The following is a 21,490-nucleotide window of genomic DNA, read 5'->3' on the forward strand; positions in this document are numbered from 1 at the left end:
GAGATGGCCCCCTTAAGGTTAGGGAGGGGATAACTTGGCTACACCTGTGGGGAGTCAGGAGCTGAGGCTGACCTACCTTTAAGGACCCCTACTCCCCCCCCTGCATTTTGAGCACTGCTTAAGAGTGCATTTATAATCAACTTAAATCTGCAGCAGGTTCTGTGGTCAATATCTCCTTTAAAGAGATACAAACCATTTTGCAATATTGATCACAACTGTGGGTATAGATCAGAGCCAGAGAATCTGTGCCCCTTCAGATATTGTTGGACTCTAGCTCTCATCAACTGCAGCCAATAGTTAGAAATTATAGAGTGTTGTAGTCCAGCAACATCTGGAGAGGCACAGATTCCCTGCCCTGGCCTAGAAGCGAAGGTGACCCACTCCACTAAGAAGTTTATTCAGCACCTTTAGTCAATTAGACTATCAATATTAGTCACATAGATGCATCCCATGCTGCTCTGGTATTGGACAGAATTGCAAAATTATATGGGAAGCTTCAGTCACTTGGGAAGTTTCCACACTAGCTTTCTGCCTGAGTTGCCCTTCCTGTGCAATTTTGCAATTTTAGATACTGTTGAAGCAGCCTGGGAAGTGGCAACCATGTTGTTCCAACAATATGAATCAAGCCTAGTATATAGGATTGCACACTGTTAGTCAATTTGCAATCAGATGAATTTCTTTATTTTCTGAACCTCTTTCTCCATCGACCATCCCCACTCCTCTGATTGGCATAGTAACGAGTTTGTATTTTTTTAAAAAAATATAAATCCATGTTGAGAAATAACTTCTCTCTCCATGTGTGTATTTTCCCCCATACAGAAAATGCCGTAAGCAGTTTACTCGATCACAACTGAAAAGAGCTTGTAGGACCCCATGCACTTTAATTCTGAGGAAGGCAAAGTCCCTTCTGACTCACAAAGAGACTCAAGATAATTTGAGCAATCATTCACAGCTGAAGACACAACAGTGAAAATCTTTTTTTGTGGCTATTTTATAAAAGCATCACCCCATAAAGAAAATTTTCTGAAACTGGACAAAAGAATGTTCTTTCTGTGTTTTTACACAGTAAGGAGAGTTAAAGGTTGTATCTTGTTTTATTAAACAGTAAAATACCGATTTGGTCTTTTTCATGAATGCAAGGAGTGCTTTCAGATAAGGCAACCAGGATATAAGATGATTCTCTCAAACTTTTTCAATCACAGCTGGCATCCCCTCAGTGAGAAAATGGAGAATGATACCTTCAGGATAGACTCAGACAACCTGTTTATCGATCATCTATGAACTTTCTGCTACTGCTTCCTTCTACCAAGACTATCTTGTGGCGCTGCACATCATATAAATAAAGTTTCATCAGTAACACGAGCTCTCTGAATCCATTTGTATGCATTCATACTAGCATACTGATGAATCTTCCCTTTGATGCTCTCGATATATTGCACTATCCCACCCCAAACATGGAGCTATCTGTTGAAGGACAAATACCAAGTTACGTTGTCTTAACTTGATTTTGGGGTGCCCTGCTTGAGATATACTGATTTTCAGAAGTGCTGAGAATCTAAGCGATAGAAAGAAGACATGCATAGAAGATTCTGAATGCAGGCTGATGTTGAATTAGGTCTCCAGCAATCATCAGTAACCAACGCTGAATGATTTTCTATCAAATCCTGAAAAGAAGCAGTACTTTGGCATGGTAGCTTTTATGAGTAGCAACTGCTGGGCTGACAGTTATTTATTTAATGTAACATTAAATCTGTTTCATTATTTGTTGACATTGTTACATAATCTTCAGCAGCTCCAGCAGACAGATTCTTTCTTGATGGATGATGGCATCCAGGTTTTGATAAGCAAAACAAATATAGTCAAATGGGCAAAGGCATACAACAATCATTCAGCACTTGTAATTGTGGATTGGATTCTGCCCATGGGGTAACACCTGTTACATGCCCAAACTCTCATTGTTTAGATCTCTCCCACTTGTTCTTTCCTGTATTCCCCGAGATCTCTCTTCCTTCTAGGGTGCAACTAGATAAGATAGTAGCACAGTTCAATCTGGTTTGTGACAAAACTCCATAAAGAGTGGATGGTGCAGTGTTTAAAGTGCAACATGGGCAAGAAGGAGAAATGGCCAGAATCATTGAGCCCACCCATTCCCCATCTTTCTACTCCTACAAACCTCAGGGTTGCCCCAAGCATGCTCTTTTTCACTTCATTCACATACACCTCATTCACATGTCACTTTAAAGTTTAAAGTGATGTGTGAACCAGGCCGATGTTCAACTATGGTTTAAAATAGGGGCCACCTACCTTTTGGGGTCTATAGGGGCATCTTCAAACCAAAGAAACTGTTGTGTCCCTCTCCCCACCAACCAAGCACACATCACAACCTATTCTGGCTACAAGCAAAATTTCATTTGGAAAAGGGGACACTGCAGGGACCAGGGAAGGTGTCTGCTGGTGCAACCCCTGGTTTAAATTATGTATGAACTCTAGTGGATTTATAGGTGAGGTTGTAGCTCAAGGAGCCAGCATAGCTTTCCTGGCTATTTCAGACTGAATGGAATGAGATGAGCCTGCAAAGATGATAAGAATGCAGGGTGATCATAGGACATCAGGAGTCACTACAGCTCCAAGCTTATTAGCTAAGGGCAGGGAAATTGCATTGTTATTACTTAGGGCTTATGCTTCAACTGTTATGGAAAGTATTCATCTCATCTCTTCCCTTAGAAAGTAATGCACTAATGCAGTAGAGTGAATTGTAGGCAATTGGCCCTGCTACAGTGCAGTGACATGAATTAGTGTGTTTTGGGAAATTGCAGTTTAGAACTGTGAAAACGCCTAAAGTGTTTGGGATTGTGGTTCTATCAATGAATTAATAACTATTTGATTTTTGATTTATTTTTAAACAAGGAAAATATTACAAAAGGCCCAATGTGGTTTTGAAATCTGCCATCCCAAAATGTTACAAAGAGATATTAATATTCAACAGCAAAATGCTTTAATTAATCGACCATCTCAGAAACATACATAGTACCATACATCAACTTCATTGAAATAGCCAAACCACATCACTCCCTCTAATGCAGTGGTTCTTAACCTGGGGTGCATGCACCCCCGGGGGTGCGAGACACTTTTTCTAGGGGTGCAAGGCTTTGTTCAAGAGATTTTAAAAATTCATTTATCTTAGCTAAGTTAGGCTAAAACACACATTAAAATAAAATAAAATACAATTAAAATAAAAAATGAATGGTATTTTTTCAGGGGGTGCGAGAGCATATTTTGGAAATCCAAGGGGTGCTGGCAGTGGAAAAGGTTAAGAACCACTGCTCTAATGACAAACTTGGGCAATGAGTGATGACAGGACAGGACCATTGAGCAACATACGGGAGATATCAGCAGGCTTGGCTGAACCTGAAGTGTACAGAAGATATATAAGATGGGGGCAAAACAGCAACAAAACAGTCAATTGAGGTGTCAGCATGCTCAGCCACATGCTCAGCCACGGAACATGCTAGAAAAGAAAATAGGAAAACTTGAGAGTGGGGAAAGAGGGAGTGGAATACCGTGATGGAGCCCCTGAAGGTAGGCATGGCTCGCAGGAACCCTGAACAAGAAGTACTACTGCTAGGAGGTGAGGATATGTATTCTATAAAACCATTTTGCCAGTGGAGGAGAAATCTTCCAATACAATCATATTGTGATTTTGCTTGCAGTTGAGAGATTCATTACTCATTTTAGATTAACTGTACTAATTAAGGCTGTGCATGCCCCCCGATCTGATTAAGAACTCAATCCAGCACTTGGGAATGCCCCCAATCTGACCAGTCACAATTTGAGGCTGACCTCACCTGCATCTGAGGTCCGATTTGGGGCCTTGCAGAGTCATGCTGTTACCCTTCATCCAATCAGGTTATTCATTTATTGATAGGCATGCCTGATGGACCTTTAACAGGCTCTCTTGCAGACACCTATTCCACTAAACACCTTATTGTGATGCACTCAATAGACAACAGACACATGATGGTTTTCAGTGCTTTATTCACACCTTATGAAGACTACAATTCTTCATAAACAATACCCCATGCTCACACAGAAATTCTCACATAAATTTAAGTTGATTGAGAACTACATGCAGCACTTAACCTTCTTACTGGCTGATCAGACCAGAAAGGAGTTAGGGTTCTTACCAAATTAGAGGTTAACATTGGTCAATTGTAATGCAGCCCCTCTCTGATGAGTGTGGTGTTGACGTTAGATGGGGTGGCCCTACTGCTATCATTGGTCACATTATACAGATTTTGCTCTATCTACTCCATCCTGGGCATTTCCTTAGGTGTTCTCCACCTTATCCTTGCCACTTTGCCTGCAAGGGCTCATAATCACCCCATGTCTGTCTTATATAACTAATGACCTCACTTGCTTTTTTTCTCTTTTTGCATGTTATTCCAAACCTTACACTTTCATAACATGTTTATCCCTTGTCTTCTATCATTCTACCCCAACCTTAGCTATCAGTTGTTGTGTACAGCTGGTATTAAATCCAGCCTTCCTAGAGGTCCTATCAAAGGGCATTTTCTGGTGTTTTAGGCTCTCCCCAATTCCACACATATGAAGTATCACAGTCTAACAATGTGGTGGGGTGGGGACATGTCTCCTTCCCCTCCCCACTGCATATTTAATCAATGTAACCCTGATTAAACATGTGGTCAGCAGGGAGAGGGGAGAAGAAAATATACACAGGCTGCTGGCATGTCTCCTTCTTTCCCCATTCCTCACTGTCAGACTGCCCCCTCCCTTTTGATAACTCTGGACCACCTCAGGTAGACCTTATCCAATCTGGGGCAACCTCAACCCAGTCTGGCTGAATCCTGGGTTGACCTGAATCAGTATGATTCAATTCAGGATCCCAGATTTCTTTTGAAATCCACCATCCCAAACATGTAAGGGTTCTGCTGGTTTCCCAATATCTGGCTTTTCTATAATCCATAATATCAGTTTCCACAATGGTTGAACTTGATCACAGTTCAGAAAAAAAATGTTAAAAAGGCAGGCTAGAGGGTGCACAATTCAACTAATCATTATGTTTCAACCCATGTTAAGTATTGGCACTGGATTTTTTTTTAAGAAATCCATTGTGCAGATAATGATAATTATTAATAGGCAAATATGTACATTTTCTCAACTAAGTGCTTTATAGGATTTCCCCCCTGTTTTTTTGCCTACAAATTTGAATGTATATTTTTCAGTAGGATTGGAAGGCCATGGGGAGTATCATACCAATTTGGAAAATGCAGTAAGTTCTAATGAACAATTTTCGGGCTAATTTTTATTCTTCAAGAAACTTATTTGTATTTCTGAATATACCTGCTGATGGAGTTTCAAACCATTAGAGCAATGGAAGTATATAATACTGACACAATTTGACCCTGAAGTTACATATTTTGCTTTGTAACCTGCCAATCTGGAAGAAGGCAGCAATTTATGTACAGTTTTTTCTTCTGATTTAACTCCATGCACAGAAGGCACTGTAAAATGAAATGTACAAGATTATTTGTGTAGTAGTGGAAAGTGGGAAAGTTTGGTGCTGTGTATGTGATATCTGCATACAACTGATTTTGTTGGGCACTGGTGTAAATATCTCTCTGTACAATAAAGCTTCATTGTTACACAAATCTTTGATTCCCCATGCATTCTGCAAGTTTTGGAGATGTAAAACAAGCCTGAATCTTCCTATGGAGTAGAAAGAACTTTGGGGGAAATTGTTACATGGAACATTTTGAAGGCCACAGAAAGACATGCCAGACATACTTGAAGTAAGGTAAACCTATTGAATGCATTAGCATATAGATGGAAATAGTCTATGTATATATAAAACCGTAAAGCTAATGTCTTTCCTCTCATCCTTGAAGAACTAAATGGGAACTTCTGGAAGAAATTGCTTGTAAGAATAATGCAATGTTAGCCTTGTCAACAATTGTTCAATAAAGGCATTACATTCTTTTTTAGCTGTAGTCAGGGGGATGCACATGCACACCCCTCCTACCTCTCCTATCCCTGAGAATGATGTGTGTGCTGTGTGATTTCTTACCTTGTAATTTGCGCATTATATTTGATCTTTCACATGACGTACAAGCTAGCTCTGGAATTAGTGGAATGTAGTGCAAGTTTAGACAAATTTCAATGACAAATGATACCAGAAACAATCCGTTAGCAAGGCTGAGAACCCGGAAGATCGCAGGAGTTTTTCACTAGCTGCAGCTGCTCACATAACAGGCACCCCAGCATACAGTACATTTCTGCCGTTTAGTTGTGCGGCTATTTTTTTGTCTGAAGAAAATTGTACCAGTATTCCAGCATTGGCACAGATAGCAGCAGCATTTCCCACCACACCCCTGTGTCAATACAACTAAAATAATTTAAAAAGGGAGAGGGCTTGCATGGCGATCGAATGAGATCTTAGATCTCGACTTCCGGGAAGGGTTGCTTCGCCTGTGCCTGCCTTTGAGACGAGCTCTCGTCTCAGAAGAAGCTTTTTCAGTTTTAAAATCAGTCAGAACATTTTTTTTTTTGACTGGTAAAGACTTTCTCCCGGGAAGGGAGAAATGTAGAGATTAACCACAGAAGCTTGTGGTTGTTGGGGGGACTGGATTTCATTAGTTTATGAAAGAAGGTTCAGCCAGCAGCACCGGACGGACTTTCAAACAAGCTCTAACTGATTAAGTGAGACGTTTATCTTTTCTTTAAAGAAAAACGGATTAACAGGCAAGCACCCCTCTTTCTATTTTTATCATCTGGCTTAAATTGTTACAGCAAAAAGAGATTTGTCAATGAATCAGCTATAAAGAATCCCTAATTTCCCTAATTCATGAAATTAAGGAGGAAAGAAATCGAAATAGCTTATCTTTGTTTTTATTGCAAAAAGCTGGCCTGGAATTGTGCATTTTAAAGATACAAACGGATGAGGGATTTCTATTCCGAAGAGAAAAATAAATAAATCTGATTTATGAATTTTTGAGTATTATATGTCTGGGACTATTTTATTTCATTTTGACGAATCTGCTTGTTCTCGATGCCACTAACTGTTTTGATGCTGTGAACTAAATTTGTTTTGCATTCCTGAACATATAAGAGATAAGGCAGGCTGTGCTGTCTACACTGTGATGTCATCAAGCTTGGAATATTAACCCTTTTGTTGCTGGAATAAGAAGTGGGGTTTTTTTTCTTCGTGGTTTTAAGAATGGCAATCAAGAAAGTGGCTGAGACCCTGGAAGTAATTATGTTTCAGAAAATAATGGATGAGATTGAGATAATGAAACAAACCCTGAGACAGGGCAGACAGGAGATGAAAATTGAATTTGGCAAAATAAAGCAGGAGCTTAAAGAAATAGGGGATTTTGTGAGAGGGGAGGTTGATGAGATCAGAGATACAACTGGACAAGCATCAGAAGATGAAAAAAGAAAAATTAAAGGGAAGATGCAAGCCCTGGAGATTGGAACAAATGTGGAACTGGAAAAAGATTTGGAGTTTATGGATATTAGAGATAAAGTTTACTGTTTGGAATTCAGCGTTGACCTTGAAGAAATTAATGAAGATATCAGAGATAAAGTTATCAATGTCGGATAAACTTCTGGACTGGAATGATGTGATGGAGTTTGACATAGAAAAAATCTATAGAATTAATTACAGATATGTGACAATGGAAAAACTCTCAAGAGATGTGCCAGTGCATTTTGTAAAAAAGAAGAACAGAGATATGATTTTACAACAATATTTCAGCAACACATTCAGAATTGATGGCAAGGAATTATTTGTGATGAAGGAAATTCCCATCAGACTCTTATTATATGACTATGGCTATGACAGCAAGATTATTATGGGACACTGATAATGGAAGAATGGCTACTGAAATTACTGTACCTAACAGGATTATTATGGGTGCAAGGATGGAAGATGGAAGATGGAATTAACACTGATAATGGAAGAATGGCTATTGAAATTATTGGACCTAATAGATTTGATGAGATGGATTAATTGACATGCTTATTTGGAGAAAAATCGATAGATATATTTCTCAAGGAGTTGAAACCTCTCTTTGACTTTTTGTGGAAAGAATAAAGTGATGTTTATGAGATTTGATGATTAATTAAGATAACTACTGGAGGAAAGTGATTTTGTAATATAATTTAAGAGACAGGTTTGTTATATATTGTATACCTATAACTGATCTGCGACAAATCGGAAGTCAACATTTTATTTTATTGTTTAATTTGTATTTTTGTTTTGTTTTGTTTTGTTTTTGAAAATTTGAATAAAAATTAATGATAAAAAAAAAAGAATGAGATCTTAGATCTCCTACACAGTGGAGAACAGTGAGCATTTGTATAACGGGTGAAGGACGAAAACAAGGCATGTGAAAGACAGTTGCACAAAATGCCAGTATATCGGCTGAAAAAGCTGCTGTTCCTTAACGCAAGAGGTCCTGCAGTGTGAAAGAAATTTTAGAAATCGGGACAGAAGCGCTACCTTTTTAATCCGTTAAACCAACGTAATCACCCCATGTGTGAAAGCAGCCAGGGTGTCATCCAGGCAATGATACATTTTTGTCACTTGAGTTCAAACTTGGTCTATGTTGAATCCAGGCATTCATTTACCAAAATGAAAGCTAATGGGATTGTGGTGCAACAAAAATTCAGATTAGTTAATCTTCTGGTTGCTTCCATAGGTATATTAAACATAAAATAAGACTTTGAAGAAAAGGTTTCCTGCAAGTTATTTGGAAATGGTGGTTTCTTTTGAGGTGTAGTCATCTCCCCCCCCCCCCAGTATTTATTTTATTTTCTCCAATACATCTTTCAGGGTGATTACTCATGTCTGGTGGCTATTTTTCAAATTACAGCTGAAATGAATTTGCTACCAAAAGTCTTGAATTTTTTGATGTTGATATTTGTTGAATATATCATGCCCTCTATCTCCCAGCTCCACAGAGTGAGTGATGATGCCTTATGAACCCCAAACGGCACTGCGCTGGTTCACAAGAGGATGGTATCAGCAAACTTAATGGAGAGGGGGAAAACTCACTCAGACAACTAAAACAGAAAAATTGCTCCATTGTCATTTTCTTACAACATTCCAAGGAAGGCTTGATTTAGGAGGATGCTCCCCAGTCTTCCAGTAATAATACTCAGGGGAGGAAGTAGGTAGGGATGGAGCCAAGCCAGAAGATAGGATGTAGAGGAGAGACCCGGAGAATGTACAGGAGGGAGGAAGAGAGAGAGAGAGAGAGAGAGAGAGAGAGAGAGAGGATGACTTGAGAGAATACAAGAGGAACAGAGTCAGCAGGAAGTAAGGAACAAGAGAGCCAGATCTGGGAATTTCAAGTGGGGGAAAAGGAAGGTGTATGAGGGGAAGGAATGGAAGAACCTGTCAGCTTTTACAGGGAGATGTCAGCATCAGCAGGATGCAGGCTGGGCTATAAATTCCTTAGTAACTGTCAGGGTCGTAAAGTCTTTAGCCGGATGTTTGGGTTATAAATCTGCAAAGCTAGAGAGATAACCAGGGGGAAGGTGAGATAAAGTCAGAGGATTTGTTCCGAGCTCACGTGCCAAGTCAGTGTCCAAGAAGTGAAGTCAATGGGGGATTCCTAGTCCAGTTTTCAGAAACGTCAGTCCGAGAGTCTGGGTTCTGGAAAATAGGAGAAACGCAGAAGTCACGCCTGACATTGTAGTCAGCAGCCTGCTGCAGTCATGACCTGCCTTTTAAATCCCACTCCCTAAGGCAGGTGTGGGTAATCAGCCTCCTGGCTTCTAAGAGCTTGCTTGTCTTAAATGGCCAGGCCAGCTACACTGCTGCATGACTCTCTGTCATCTTCGCTCTACAAGTGGTAGGGGAGTCTCTTGTTCACTGTCTGAGTTGAAGGGCTTCAGCTATGTCTTGGACACTCTCCAGCTGAGGGAGATCTGATGCTGCATCCTCAGGAGTTTTGTCTGTTCTTCCCTCTGGGTCTGCTGCTATTACTCCCGAGTCATCCTCCTCTTCCCCCTCTGAGGACTCCTGCGAAGGAGGCATGGCACTATCCCCCTCCCCAGGACTGGCCTGCCCCCCTCCTGGGCCTAGCTTGCCAGAGTATCGTCAGTGGAACTGATGGACCAGATGGGGGGCATGTACCTGTGAAGCATCTTCCCACGACTGTTCCTCTGGGCCATATCCCTTCCAGTCTATCAGGTACAGGAGTCAGCCGCGATGCCCCCGGGGGTCCAGGATCTGCACCACTTCAAATTCCTCCTCCCCATCCACTTCTATAGGCGGTGGAGGCCATGGCCTAGACCTCAAGGGGTGAGGCGGGAGGGCTGAAACAAGCAACGACCTATGAAAGATGGGGTGGATGTGAAGGGATGCAGGGAGTTGCAGCCGGAAAGCCACAGGGTTAACCTGCCGGGTGATACAGAAGGGACCAATGTGTCGTGCATCCAGCTTCCAAGATGGTGGTTGCGACCGCAGGAATGTGGTTGAGAGCCACACCCGGTCCCCTACCTTCAACGGAGGGCCTGGTTGGTGGTGGTGGTCTGTAAAATGCTTATATGTGTCATTTGCCGTCTCCAACAGCTGCTTCAGGACCGCCTGCAAGGCCTGCAACTCCTGCAGCATGAGATCAGCAGTGGAGACTGGTGAGGGGGATAGAACTGAGGGAAAGAACCTGGGGTGGTAGCAAAGAAAGGGGTTTGGTGTGTGGCAGCATGAATGGAGTTATTATATGTGAACTCGGCCAGAGGCAGCAGATCCACCCAATTGTCCTGCTGGAAGCAAGTGTAATATTGCCGGTATTGTTCTACTGTGGCATTGGTGCTTTCCGTCTGCCCATCTGATTGAGGGTGGTGGGCTGAGGAGAAATGGATCTGGACGTCAAGGGCTTGGAACAGTGCTTGCCAGAACTGGGCGATGAACTGAGCCCCTGAGTCTGATATCAGGTGGTCCGGAAGGCCATGCAAATGGAAAACCTGGGCCAAAAACATTCAAGCGGTTTCTGGGGCTGAGGGGAGTCCAGCACAGGGGAGGAAATGGGCCATCTTGGTGAACAGATCTACCACCACGAGGACGGTGGTCATTTCCCTGGAGGCAGGTAATTCTGTGATGAAATCCAGGGAGACCAACCACCAGAGCCCCGGCGGAGTGGGCACTGGGAGCAGGAGCCCAGGTGGCTTCCTGGGGTGACCCTTGACTCATTGGCAGGTATCACAGGCTGCTACATAATCCTTGAAGTCCGCTTGAACCTGGGGCCACCAGAAGTCCTGTAAGACCAGATGGAGGGTTTTATAGGTTCCAAAATGGCCCGCTGGTGGGCTGTCATGGCAGAGGTGGAGCACCTCTCCCCATAGGGTGCCCGGGGGGGAGGGATGTACAGCCGGTTCTGGTGGTATAAGATGCCATTTTGCAGGGGAAACAGGCTGTCCAAGGTGGGCATTCCCGATTGGAGCTCTTGCTGCTGTGCCACGGCATACTTGTCCTTCTGTTGCTGCTCCCATACCCCGTCCAGTGGGGATTGTGGCTGGCAGGTAGCTGCAACCGCTCCAGCAGTTTGGGAGTCAGGGGCAGTGGATACCAGTTCCGAACCATGATCTGGTCGAGGGCTCGGTAATCATTACAAAGCCTGAGTTCCCCACACTTCTTCTTCACAAATAACACAGGGGCAGGGGCAGGCGACGTGGAGGGTCAGATGAATCCCCAGCATAGATTCTTGTCTGTGAACTCCCATAGGGCTGCCAGTTTGGGCTCAGATAAGGAGTAAATCCAGCCAGAAACTTGGCACCTGGAAGCTGTTCAATGGGGCAGTTGTAGGGATGATGGGGCGGCAACTGGTCAACCTCCTGTTTTCCAAACAAATCCTGGAACTCCCAATACTTCTCAGGCAATTTTTCCAGTTCCGAGCCTGCCTCCCGGGCAGTCAGGACCAGCTCCTTCAGCCCCTAACAGGTGGTTTGGCAGTATGGGGACTAGAGGGACATTCGGCCCGTTGATCCCTGGATGCATAGGTCATGTCGCTGAAGCCACATCAGCCCGAGCACCACTGGGAAGTGGGATGCAGAGGTCCAGGCACATGTTACTAAATTCTTGCAAGCTACACAGGAAGTGGATTGGACTGTGAAAGACCAACCCAAATTGTGTTTGCATTTTGACCAATTTGTAGGGCAGTACAATATCTCAGAGAGGAGGTCAGGTCTCCTGCTCCCCTGGTGCATTCACTATAGCTGCCCAATTTCCCTGCTTGTTAAAGTTTGATAGAAATATCTGTGGGCTATAGGTACGTTCTTAAACCACAAGATGTTTTGTCTATTAGTGAATTATTATTTAATTAATTTATGAATCACCTTTTATATGCACCCCAAGGTGATTCACAAACATACCATAAAACAGCTAAAAACAGTTCAAGGTGATTTACAAACATACCATAAAATAGCTAAAATGATACTGTTTAAAAACAGTACAGCTCCACACCCTGATAGGTTTAAAAACCATGGAAAATGAACACCTAAGGCAGAGACCCTAGCTGCAGTTTTTAGTGACAGCTGTCCTTCCTTACTACATGGTACTTTTCCATGAGCAGAGTCTGCAGGGTAAAAGCTTGGTCAGTGAGGATGAGAGGATGTGTAGGAACATCACTGATCATGATCGTCTTGCTAATAAGATGCTTGCCACTGCTTTGTTTGCCCGGGGAGACATCCAGAAGATACCCGTGTCATGTCTTTAGCTAGACACACTTGTATACTCATCCATGAAGACGTGTCACACCCATACAATTAAAGTGCTCTTATACTACTTTAAAAATTATGGTTTCCCACACAAAGAATCCTGGGAGCTGTAGTTTATTAAGGGTCCTGGGAATTGTAGCTCTGTGAGAGGTTTCAGAATCCTTAACAAACTACAGTTCCCAGGATTCTTTGGGGGAAGCTACGATTGTTAAAGTGGTATAAGAGTGCTTTAATTGTATGGGGTGAGTGTGACCTTTGGCATCTACTACAGCTTGCATACCATGCTGTGGAAACATTTTTAGTTGTAGTACAGTGGGTCATGCAATTTAGGGGTCAAAACACAAAAATGAAAAGCATCCATTCTGCCCACCCAGGGCAACTTCAGTTAATAGAACAGCCTCTCATCCCTCACTTTTATAATGATCTCCATACACAGCTTGCTGTTAACCATCTCCTTGAATATTTTTCTGGCTGTGAATTATCCAAGCCCAAATGTAATGGTCATTATTTTACATTAGGCATTGAACGGTACTTTTTGTTGCTGTTGTTGCTAAGCTCCAGCCACGCTTTCTTGAACTGGCAAGTCTTATGATACACTAGAGTACCATCTAGTGTGCACTGTAGGAATTATGTAACTTGTATAGAGAAGATTCCTTCTAGGTACAAGGCTTTCACACTGTGGGGGAAAAAAACCTTCCAAAAGTCTTTCATTTCATGACTTTAACTTGTTTCAGGCTTAGTCTTAGAAAACGTGACACATTATTAGTGTCATTTTGTTGTCCTGCAACAGGATGAGGAATGTGTGACCATTCAGACGCTGTTGGATTCCAGTTCCCATCAGCCCCAGCAAGCATGGCTAAAAATCAGGAATGAGGGGAGTTGTAGTCAGCAACATCTGGAGGGCCACAGGTTCCCCATCCTTGCCCTACAAGGTGATTTAGGTTTTTTTCAAGACAATATAAATTGGCTGTTATTGAATCATTCATAATACATGCCATTGTTCTTTTTAAAATTATGCCACTGGAGAACAGATGTTCCTGCTGAATCGAGTTATTCCAAGTAAGTGAATGGTACTCACACAGCAGAGGTATATCATTGCTTAGGCATGGTAAAAATGTCCAGTTAGCATAGTTTCCAGACTAAATAGTTGCCTAAGTTCTTTGGTCCATAAACACTGCATATCACAAACCCAAATCCTAGGCATTGCCAGTTCAGAAATAAAAGTCATATCCTTATGTCAGGCTAAGACCACTGTTCTATTCAGCAATGTGCCTGTCAAGAGAAGAAGAAAAAATGAAGTTGAATCTGGACAGAGAAACGGAAACAGTTCTCTGATCCCAATGAAAATTCCCTGCCTGCATGACTGCTATTGATTTAATATGTGTGTGTGTGTGTGTGTGTGTGTATAAATATTTTAATTGTCCTATAAAATAGATTCAGTAGGAGATGTACAGTAAATAAAAATGCTATAACAATGGTACAAATTCACACTAAAAGTCAAATCAGGATGAAGAATAAAATCTGTGCCAAATATAATGTGATATTTTGACCCAAGCAGGTATTTCACTGTCCACACAGCTGACATGAATGACTGTGTGTGGGTATGGGGTGGGGAGTGACTGTTTTCCCATTACCTGCAGCCCTTTGCTACCAGAAATCTTACACACTTCTGGTTGTGTGGACATGCCCCTTAAACAGAAGTAAACCATTCTGAAATCAATGGGATAGAGAATGGGGGAATTTACATCCATGCCAGTGCATTTTGGATCAGACTTCAAGATGAAATTGGGAACTTTGTGAATGGCAGCATTTTACGAAACCCATCCATGTATTCTTGAACCCCTTGTCTTGAAACAGATCTTGTACTGAGTGCACAGAACAAAAGCAACTAAGCAAGTCACTTGTCCCCATGGGAGAATCTGCTTCACTGTGTCCTGCAGTTGTATTTGTAATCTACCAACAGGTTTGGCATTAATTAGCACTTCCTTCCTAGAAGTCTCTATGCTTGCTCACAAACAACTGTTAATAAGTCTTTTGCACTAGGAAAGCAATGAATCACCTGTCTAAAGGTGCCGAGTGCATATCCCTCCGGAGCATCAGTTCTGTTCTCTGCAATCCAGAGTTTGCAAATCTTTATGGATTTTTCTTATTAGAATTAGAAAACTGCGGCACTTTGAGGGTCTTAGTCAAAAGTAGTTACTATGGACTGGAGTTGCTATGTCTTGACAAGTATTATGCCAAAACCTGTCCAATTTGTAAAAAAAAAATCTTCCCCTGTAAAAGAAGCTTTCAAGTTATTGCCTCTTTTTCAGGGTACTTTAGAATTTCTTCCCAAAAGACCACTTTTTAAAAAAGGAATGAACAGCTGTCTGGAGCAGATTTATTTATTTATTTATTATTACATGCCCTTCACCCTAAGTTCCTTAAAAACAATAGAAAACAACTTACAATCACAAACATAACAATAATAGGGTGGATCTTAAAAATGTACTTCTCAGAGTTAAGAGGTAAGTCTTCATCATTTGCTGAAAATTGTATTGTGAAACTGTCAGACACACCTCTGTGGGAAGGGAGTTCCAGAACTTATTTAGTTATTCTTTCTTATAATTATAATATATAATTATAATTTCTTTTCCATCCTTCCTCTCAGAAGGAGCCCAATGCAGCAAACAAGAACATTAAAAGCACTAGGGGCTGCCACAAAGAATGCCCTCTCTTGGGCCACCTGCCAGGCTTCTGAGAGTGGCAGAACTACCAAGAGGGCCCCCTCTGCTCATCTTAACACCCAAGAGGACTAAGAGCAGGCAATCCCCCCCTTCCTATGCTTACAAGGAAGTGAGTTCAAGATGTCATGGGGTTTTCAAGAAATATGGGTACCCAAGAAGGCTGCAGAGAGCAGATCACCAGAGAGATGATTCATAGAATGAAAGAAAGGACACTCACAAACACTGCTTGGTCACCTCAAAGGTAAGGTAAATTTATTTATTTATTTAATTCCATTTCTATACCGCCCATAGCAAGCTCTCTGGGCAGTGTACATCAAATAAAAACACAACAAATACAATTTAAAACGATCTGGTCATCCGATTACAATTTAACTGTCTGTTAGAACATTAAGTACAAAATACTAAAATATTAAAAATGTTAAAAAAATGTTAAAATGTTAAAATGCCTGGGCAAAGAGGAAGGTTTTCACCTGGCGCCGAAAGGATAGTAGTGTAGGCGCCAATGGAACCTCATCAGGAAGGGTGTTCCAAAGTTCGGGGGCCACCACCGAGAAGGCCCTCTTTCTTGTAATCGCCTTCCGGGCGTCTCTATGAGTAGGCACCCAGAGGAGGGCCTTCGCTGTTGAGCGCAGTGTACGGGTAGGTTCATATCAAACCTTGCACTCACCTGAGAGAATGTCACTGAAATGACAGGAGGCATGACTATTATTGCTCTTATTATTACTACTACTTAGGGTTGCTAGGTCGCAAGTATCCCAAACTCTGAGATCTCGTGGCAGGCCCCAGTGGTGTCACAAGGTAGGCCCCAGTGATGTCACAGGGCACAGCCCCAGTGATATCATAGGGTGGGATCCAAGCGACATCACAGGGTGGGGCTCCAATGATGTCACTCCCCCTGGTGCCTTCCTTCCCTTATGCACCCCACTCATTCCCCTTGGCACCTTCTTACCCACTCACCCCCACTCACTCTTCCAGGCACTTTCCTTCCTACCCCCAACCCACTCATTCCCCCTGGCATCTTCCTATCCACCACACCCCAGTCACACACCTCTACTCATCCCCACCTCACTCACCCCACCCCAGTCACACACCCCTACCCATCCCCACGTCATTCACCCCACCCACTCCCACTCACTCTCCCTCTCACTCACTCCCCCATCCTACTCACACACACACTCACTCACCCAGGCACTTTCCTTTCTACCTCCCACTCATCACCTTCTTTCATAGGCACCCCACATTGGGTGCTTATAGGCCTCCGTCTCACTCAACCTTTGGGGAGGCCTGGGCTCATGGGTTCATGTGACCTCTCAGGGCCCCCTGACCTCTTGCAACCCCTAGCTTGCCCAGAAATCCTGGGAGGATCCCCAGAACCAGGAGTCTCTGGGTAAAATCCGGAGTCCTGGGAACACTACTACTACTATAACTACCCACCCTTTACCAGCAGATCCCAAGATGGATTACAACAATTTAAAACATAAAATTGAAACTCTACAGTGTGGGTGCCAGTCACATCTCTGTGGTGGGTGTCAGTCACATCTATGTGGAGAGAGAATTCCACAACTTAGGAATTGCCACAGAGAATGCCCCTTCCCACCCCTCCCCAAACTTATGACGGTGGTGGAAGTACCAAGAGGCCTCCCTCTCCTGATCCTAATGCCCAAAAGTGTCTGTGGGGAAGGAGATGGTCTCTCAGATCTTTGGGGCTTACATCATTTAGGGCTTTAAAAACTAGCATGAGCACTGGGCCTCAAAACAAACTGGCAACCAATGCAACTGTTTTAGAACAGGGGATATAAGAGTTCTAAGGGCAACCCCAGCCAGGTATCTGACCACTGCATTTTGGACCAGCTGAAGTTTATGAGCTGTACAGCACATTGCAATAACCCAATCTGGAAGTGACCAGAGCATGGAGTACTGTGGCCAGGTTACCTCTGTCCTAAAGGATGGAGTTGGAAAAAAGCACTTCTAGTTACAGAGCCCCCTGAGCCCCCAGTGACAATGTTGGATCCAGGAGTACCCCCAAGCTGCACACCTGCTTCTTCCAGGGGAGTGCAACCCCATCCAGAACCTATCCTCAGCACCTTGAGTGGCTTCCAGAGCTCACAGGTAGCTCTTCTCTCTGTCCTCCCCAAACCCTTTTTCTGTTGTTCCTTCACACACATAGAGTCCAGCTCCTCCCTTCCGCTGGTGGGGGCAGCTGCATCATCTTTTCTGGGCTCTAACAATTTGTTTCCACAAGGAGACATTTCGCTGAGCATCCTAAACTAACAGGTAATTTGCCAGAGAAAGGATGTGGCCAGGACAGCATTCATAACACTGCAACAATATACAACATCTCAAATGTAGTTACTCTACAGAAACAGTGGTGAGTCTCTGGCCCATGACCTGAATCTGGCCTATCAGGCCTCCCCATCCAGCCCACTGAGGTTCTAGCCAAACCCCAGCCCCTCAAAAAGCCAAAGAACAGCTGAAGGAAGAGCTGCTCTGTCAGTTCCGGAAGGACTCCTCCTTGTGAACTGAGAAGGGGCTCCCGTGTCTCAGTGCTCAAATAAGAAATGCAGTGAGCTGCCTATCCAACCAGAGATTGCTTTCTTCCTGGACTGGCAGCTTGCTTGGATTCCTCTCTGTGGACTGAGAACAGGGAGCCCTTTCTCCATTCACAGCAAGGAAATCCAGTGTGTCTGTGTTAAGGGTGTGTATGTCATTGTCTGTGTGTAAAGTGAGTATGATTGTGTGTGTGCATGCTGTGAGCCTGTGTGCGGCAATTATGTGCATGTTTCTGGCCCTGCCCATTTTGTCCCAGCTCTGTCCACTATGAAAAGCAGCCTCCTGAGAACTTTCCACCCAGTTAATCCAGACCTCGGGCTGGCAAAAATTCCCAATCCACTGCACCATAGAATCATGCCGTTGTGATACTTGCCATGTTATTTGTAGTTTAAAAATATTTTATAGTATTTTTATACAGAATTTTATTGTATTTTGTACTTGTTTTGTGAATTTAATTTTCTTGCTGCTTTAATGATATTCTGCTATGATATTATTTTCCTAAGGTTGGTGATACAGAACTTTTTGCAAATAAAAAGAAAAATATTATTGTATACAGTGAATGCTGGCTAAACATAGCCAGGTGGTCACTTTTAATAGGTTTCATGCCTGAAAGTGTTTATTTATTTAATAAAATTTATATACCACTTGAATGTAAAGACTTCTAAACAGTTTACAAAAACATTAAAATTATCAATAAAACAGTTAAAACACAAGTAATTAAAAACATTTAAAACAATTAAAACAGTGACTAAGTAAAAGATTAAAACAGATTGACATCTTTGTGTCTAAATGAATGCTGACACTATAAGAAAGTGAAATGTGGAACCTTTTCACTCATCTTCATTTTTTTAAAAAAACAGGTTCTCTTTTGACTACTGATCAGCACACAACAACAATGTAGTCTCAAAAGAGTGATTGACATGTGAAGGTTCAGTGGAGCAGGCAAGTATCCAGAGCCAATTGCACTTGCATTTTAATTGTAGCCATTCCCAGATGGAGGAACTCTCCCTGTTGTAATTTACAACAGGCTGCAACTGGAATTGCTGTCAGAAGTTGTTAAGTTGTTCCACTGTACAAAAATGCAAAAGCCAACTGTGTGTTCCTTTGGGGAGAGACTTGTATTCTTCAGCACAGCTGAGGGCAACCACCCTGGAACTCTGGCTGTTACTCATAGTGACCTCTGTGTTCTATCTCAAATACACTACATGTTTCAGAGAATTAATTCCTGGAAGTCCCCATAATTGCAACATGGAGAAACCTCAACAATAGTGACTCGCCATCAAACTGCAGCTCTTCTCAGGTGTCTCTGTGAGCTGATTACACTATCTTGGTGAAACAAGCATTGGGAACATGCTACAGGCTCTAGCATTTGCTCCTTTCTGTGCGCAAGTTGATCCCGTATGCCACTTCCTGATTTATAGTAACCAGAATTGACTATGATGCCCAAATTGAGCAACATATGGTTACTGCTCAAGTCCTGCTTGCAGGCGTCTCGTTGGCCACTGTGAGAACAAAGTGCTGGACTAGATGGACCTTTAGCCTTGATCCAGCAGACCTCTTCTTATGTACCGCTAACCAAAGCTCATTTCCATAGCTCAGCCTGCAATTCCAACCCCACTTACCTGGGAGTAAGCCCTATTGGATTCAATAGGACTTACTTCTGAGCAAACATATTTAGGATTGCAGCCTCAGCCCATTAGACCCTAAAAGCCCAGTGGTTACACCTACTGATGCTGGGATGAAGAAACACAAGGGTCAATTCGCCGTTTTTGAAAATATGAAATAAAGCAGTTCTCTAGATCTGTCTCCAGTCTTTAGCAAAGCACTCAGGTTCCTTTTGGTAGAGAACTGTAATAAAGAGAAACAATGTGGTTTTTGTATTAGCCAAGTGAGAAATTAATTTTAATTCTGTTTCCTGACTCTTAACTGAGAAGAGCAGAGGGAACTGTCTCATTTGGTGAACAGAGAGAGCAAACAGGGAGAGCAAACAGGAGTTTGACAAAGGAGTTCAACACAGCAGGTCAAGGGAGAGGTCCCTAAAATAAATAAATAAATAAATTCTCCTTGTACAGCGCACCACATACCAGTGGGACTCTCATGTTTACCCTGAAGTAGGACAGGACAAAGCACAGGCCACTCCAAAACAAGTAGTCAGAAAAAAAAGATAGAGAGGATGAACGGGAAGGATACTCCAGTGGTTGTGACCTGCAAGGTGTGTGCTATGTTTATTTTCTTGCCTGAGAACAACATGGCGTGCACGTGCAACAAGTGCAAGCTCATGGCACTGTTGGAAGAAAAAGTGAGAGACCTGGAACAGCGGGTGGCCACACTGAGGACTAAAAGAGAAGATGAAGCTTTCTTAGACAGAACACTGGAACAACAGCAGCAAAGAGAAGTGGAGGTGGAAGAGCAACAGCATGTGGTAGCAGAAGAGGAGGCTGCTTTGGAGAGGAGCAACGAAGTGGAGGAAACTCCATGGGAAAGGGTGACAGAGGAGCAGAAGAGCTAGAAGACACCCTTCAGTGGAACTATGGAACTCCTTTCAACCACTCGAGGATGAGACTGGAGGACAGCCTGTGGTGGAAGAATTACAGGGGACCCTGTGCGACAACAAGCAAGAGGCTGAAGCTCAATCAAGCAGGGACAATGAAACCACGTCCCACAAGAAGAAGAGTACTAGTAGTGGAAGACTCCCTACTGCATGGGATCTAAAACCAAGTATGCAGAGAAGATCCGTGGACTCGCCAGGTATGCTGTCTACCAGGAGGATGGATCAGAGATGTGACGGAAGGGTTGCCATCACTCATCAAGCCCACCGACAGGTATCCCTTTCTCCTCATCCATGTGGGAACAAATGATACTGCCAAATGAAGCTATTAGGAAATCACATCAGACTCTGAAGCTCTGGGAAGCAAACTCAAGGACTTTGGGCCCCAGATAGTTTTTTCATCCATCCTTCCAGTATTTAGAAGAGGAGTAGAAAGGGGGGGGAAATACTATGTGTGATTGAATGGCTATGAAGGTAGTGCCAATGTGAGAGATTTGGATTCTGGGACTATGGGCTATGCTTCCTGGAAGATGAACTGCTGGCAAGTGATGAGTTGCATCTCACAAGGACTGGGAAGAATGTGTTTGGCCATAGCATGAAGATGTTCATCAGGAGGGCTTTAAACTGAATCCTAAGGGGGAGGGAGACGTAAACTTGGTGGTAACAACTGATGAAGGCTTGTGCACAGTAATGGAAACAGAGAGATCGGCTGTAATAGGGACCAGTGACAGTCCTCAGAAAAATGTAGTAAGGAAGCCAAGCCACAAATCACATGGTCTTCGATGTCTGTATACTAATGTGCAGAGCATGGGAAACAAGCAGGACAAACCTGAACTCTTAATACAGGAGGGTAATTATGACTTGATATACGACTTGGGTATAACTGAAACTTGGTGGGATGACTCCCATGACTGGAATACAGCAA

General features: G+C 43.0%; 1 protein-coding gene across 1 annotated transcript in view; it reads left to right on the forward strand.

Moving 5' to 3' along the window:
- The window catches only part of MTA3 (metastasis associated 1 family member 3), a 200,378-nt gene extending 199,363 nt beyond the window's left edge, over positions 1-1,015 (forward strand). The window contains exon 19 of the mRNA XM_061625370.1: positions 820-1,015. Coding sequence (XP_061481354.1) covers positions 820-970 — 151 coding nt within the window. The 3' untranslated portion in view covers positions 971-1,015. The remainder of the gene's footprint in view (positions 1-819) is intronic.
- The last annotated feature ends 20,475 nt before the right edge of the window (positions 1,016-21,490 follow it).

Source organism: Rhineura floridana, chromosome 4 (assembly GCF_030035675.1).
Source record: "Rhineura floridana isolate rRhiFlo1 chromosome 4, rRhiFlo1.hap2, whole genome shotgun sequence".
Taxonomy (NCBI): Eukaryota; Metazoa; Chordata; class Lepidosauria; order Squamata; family Rhineuridae; genus Rhineura; species Rhineura floridana.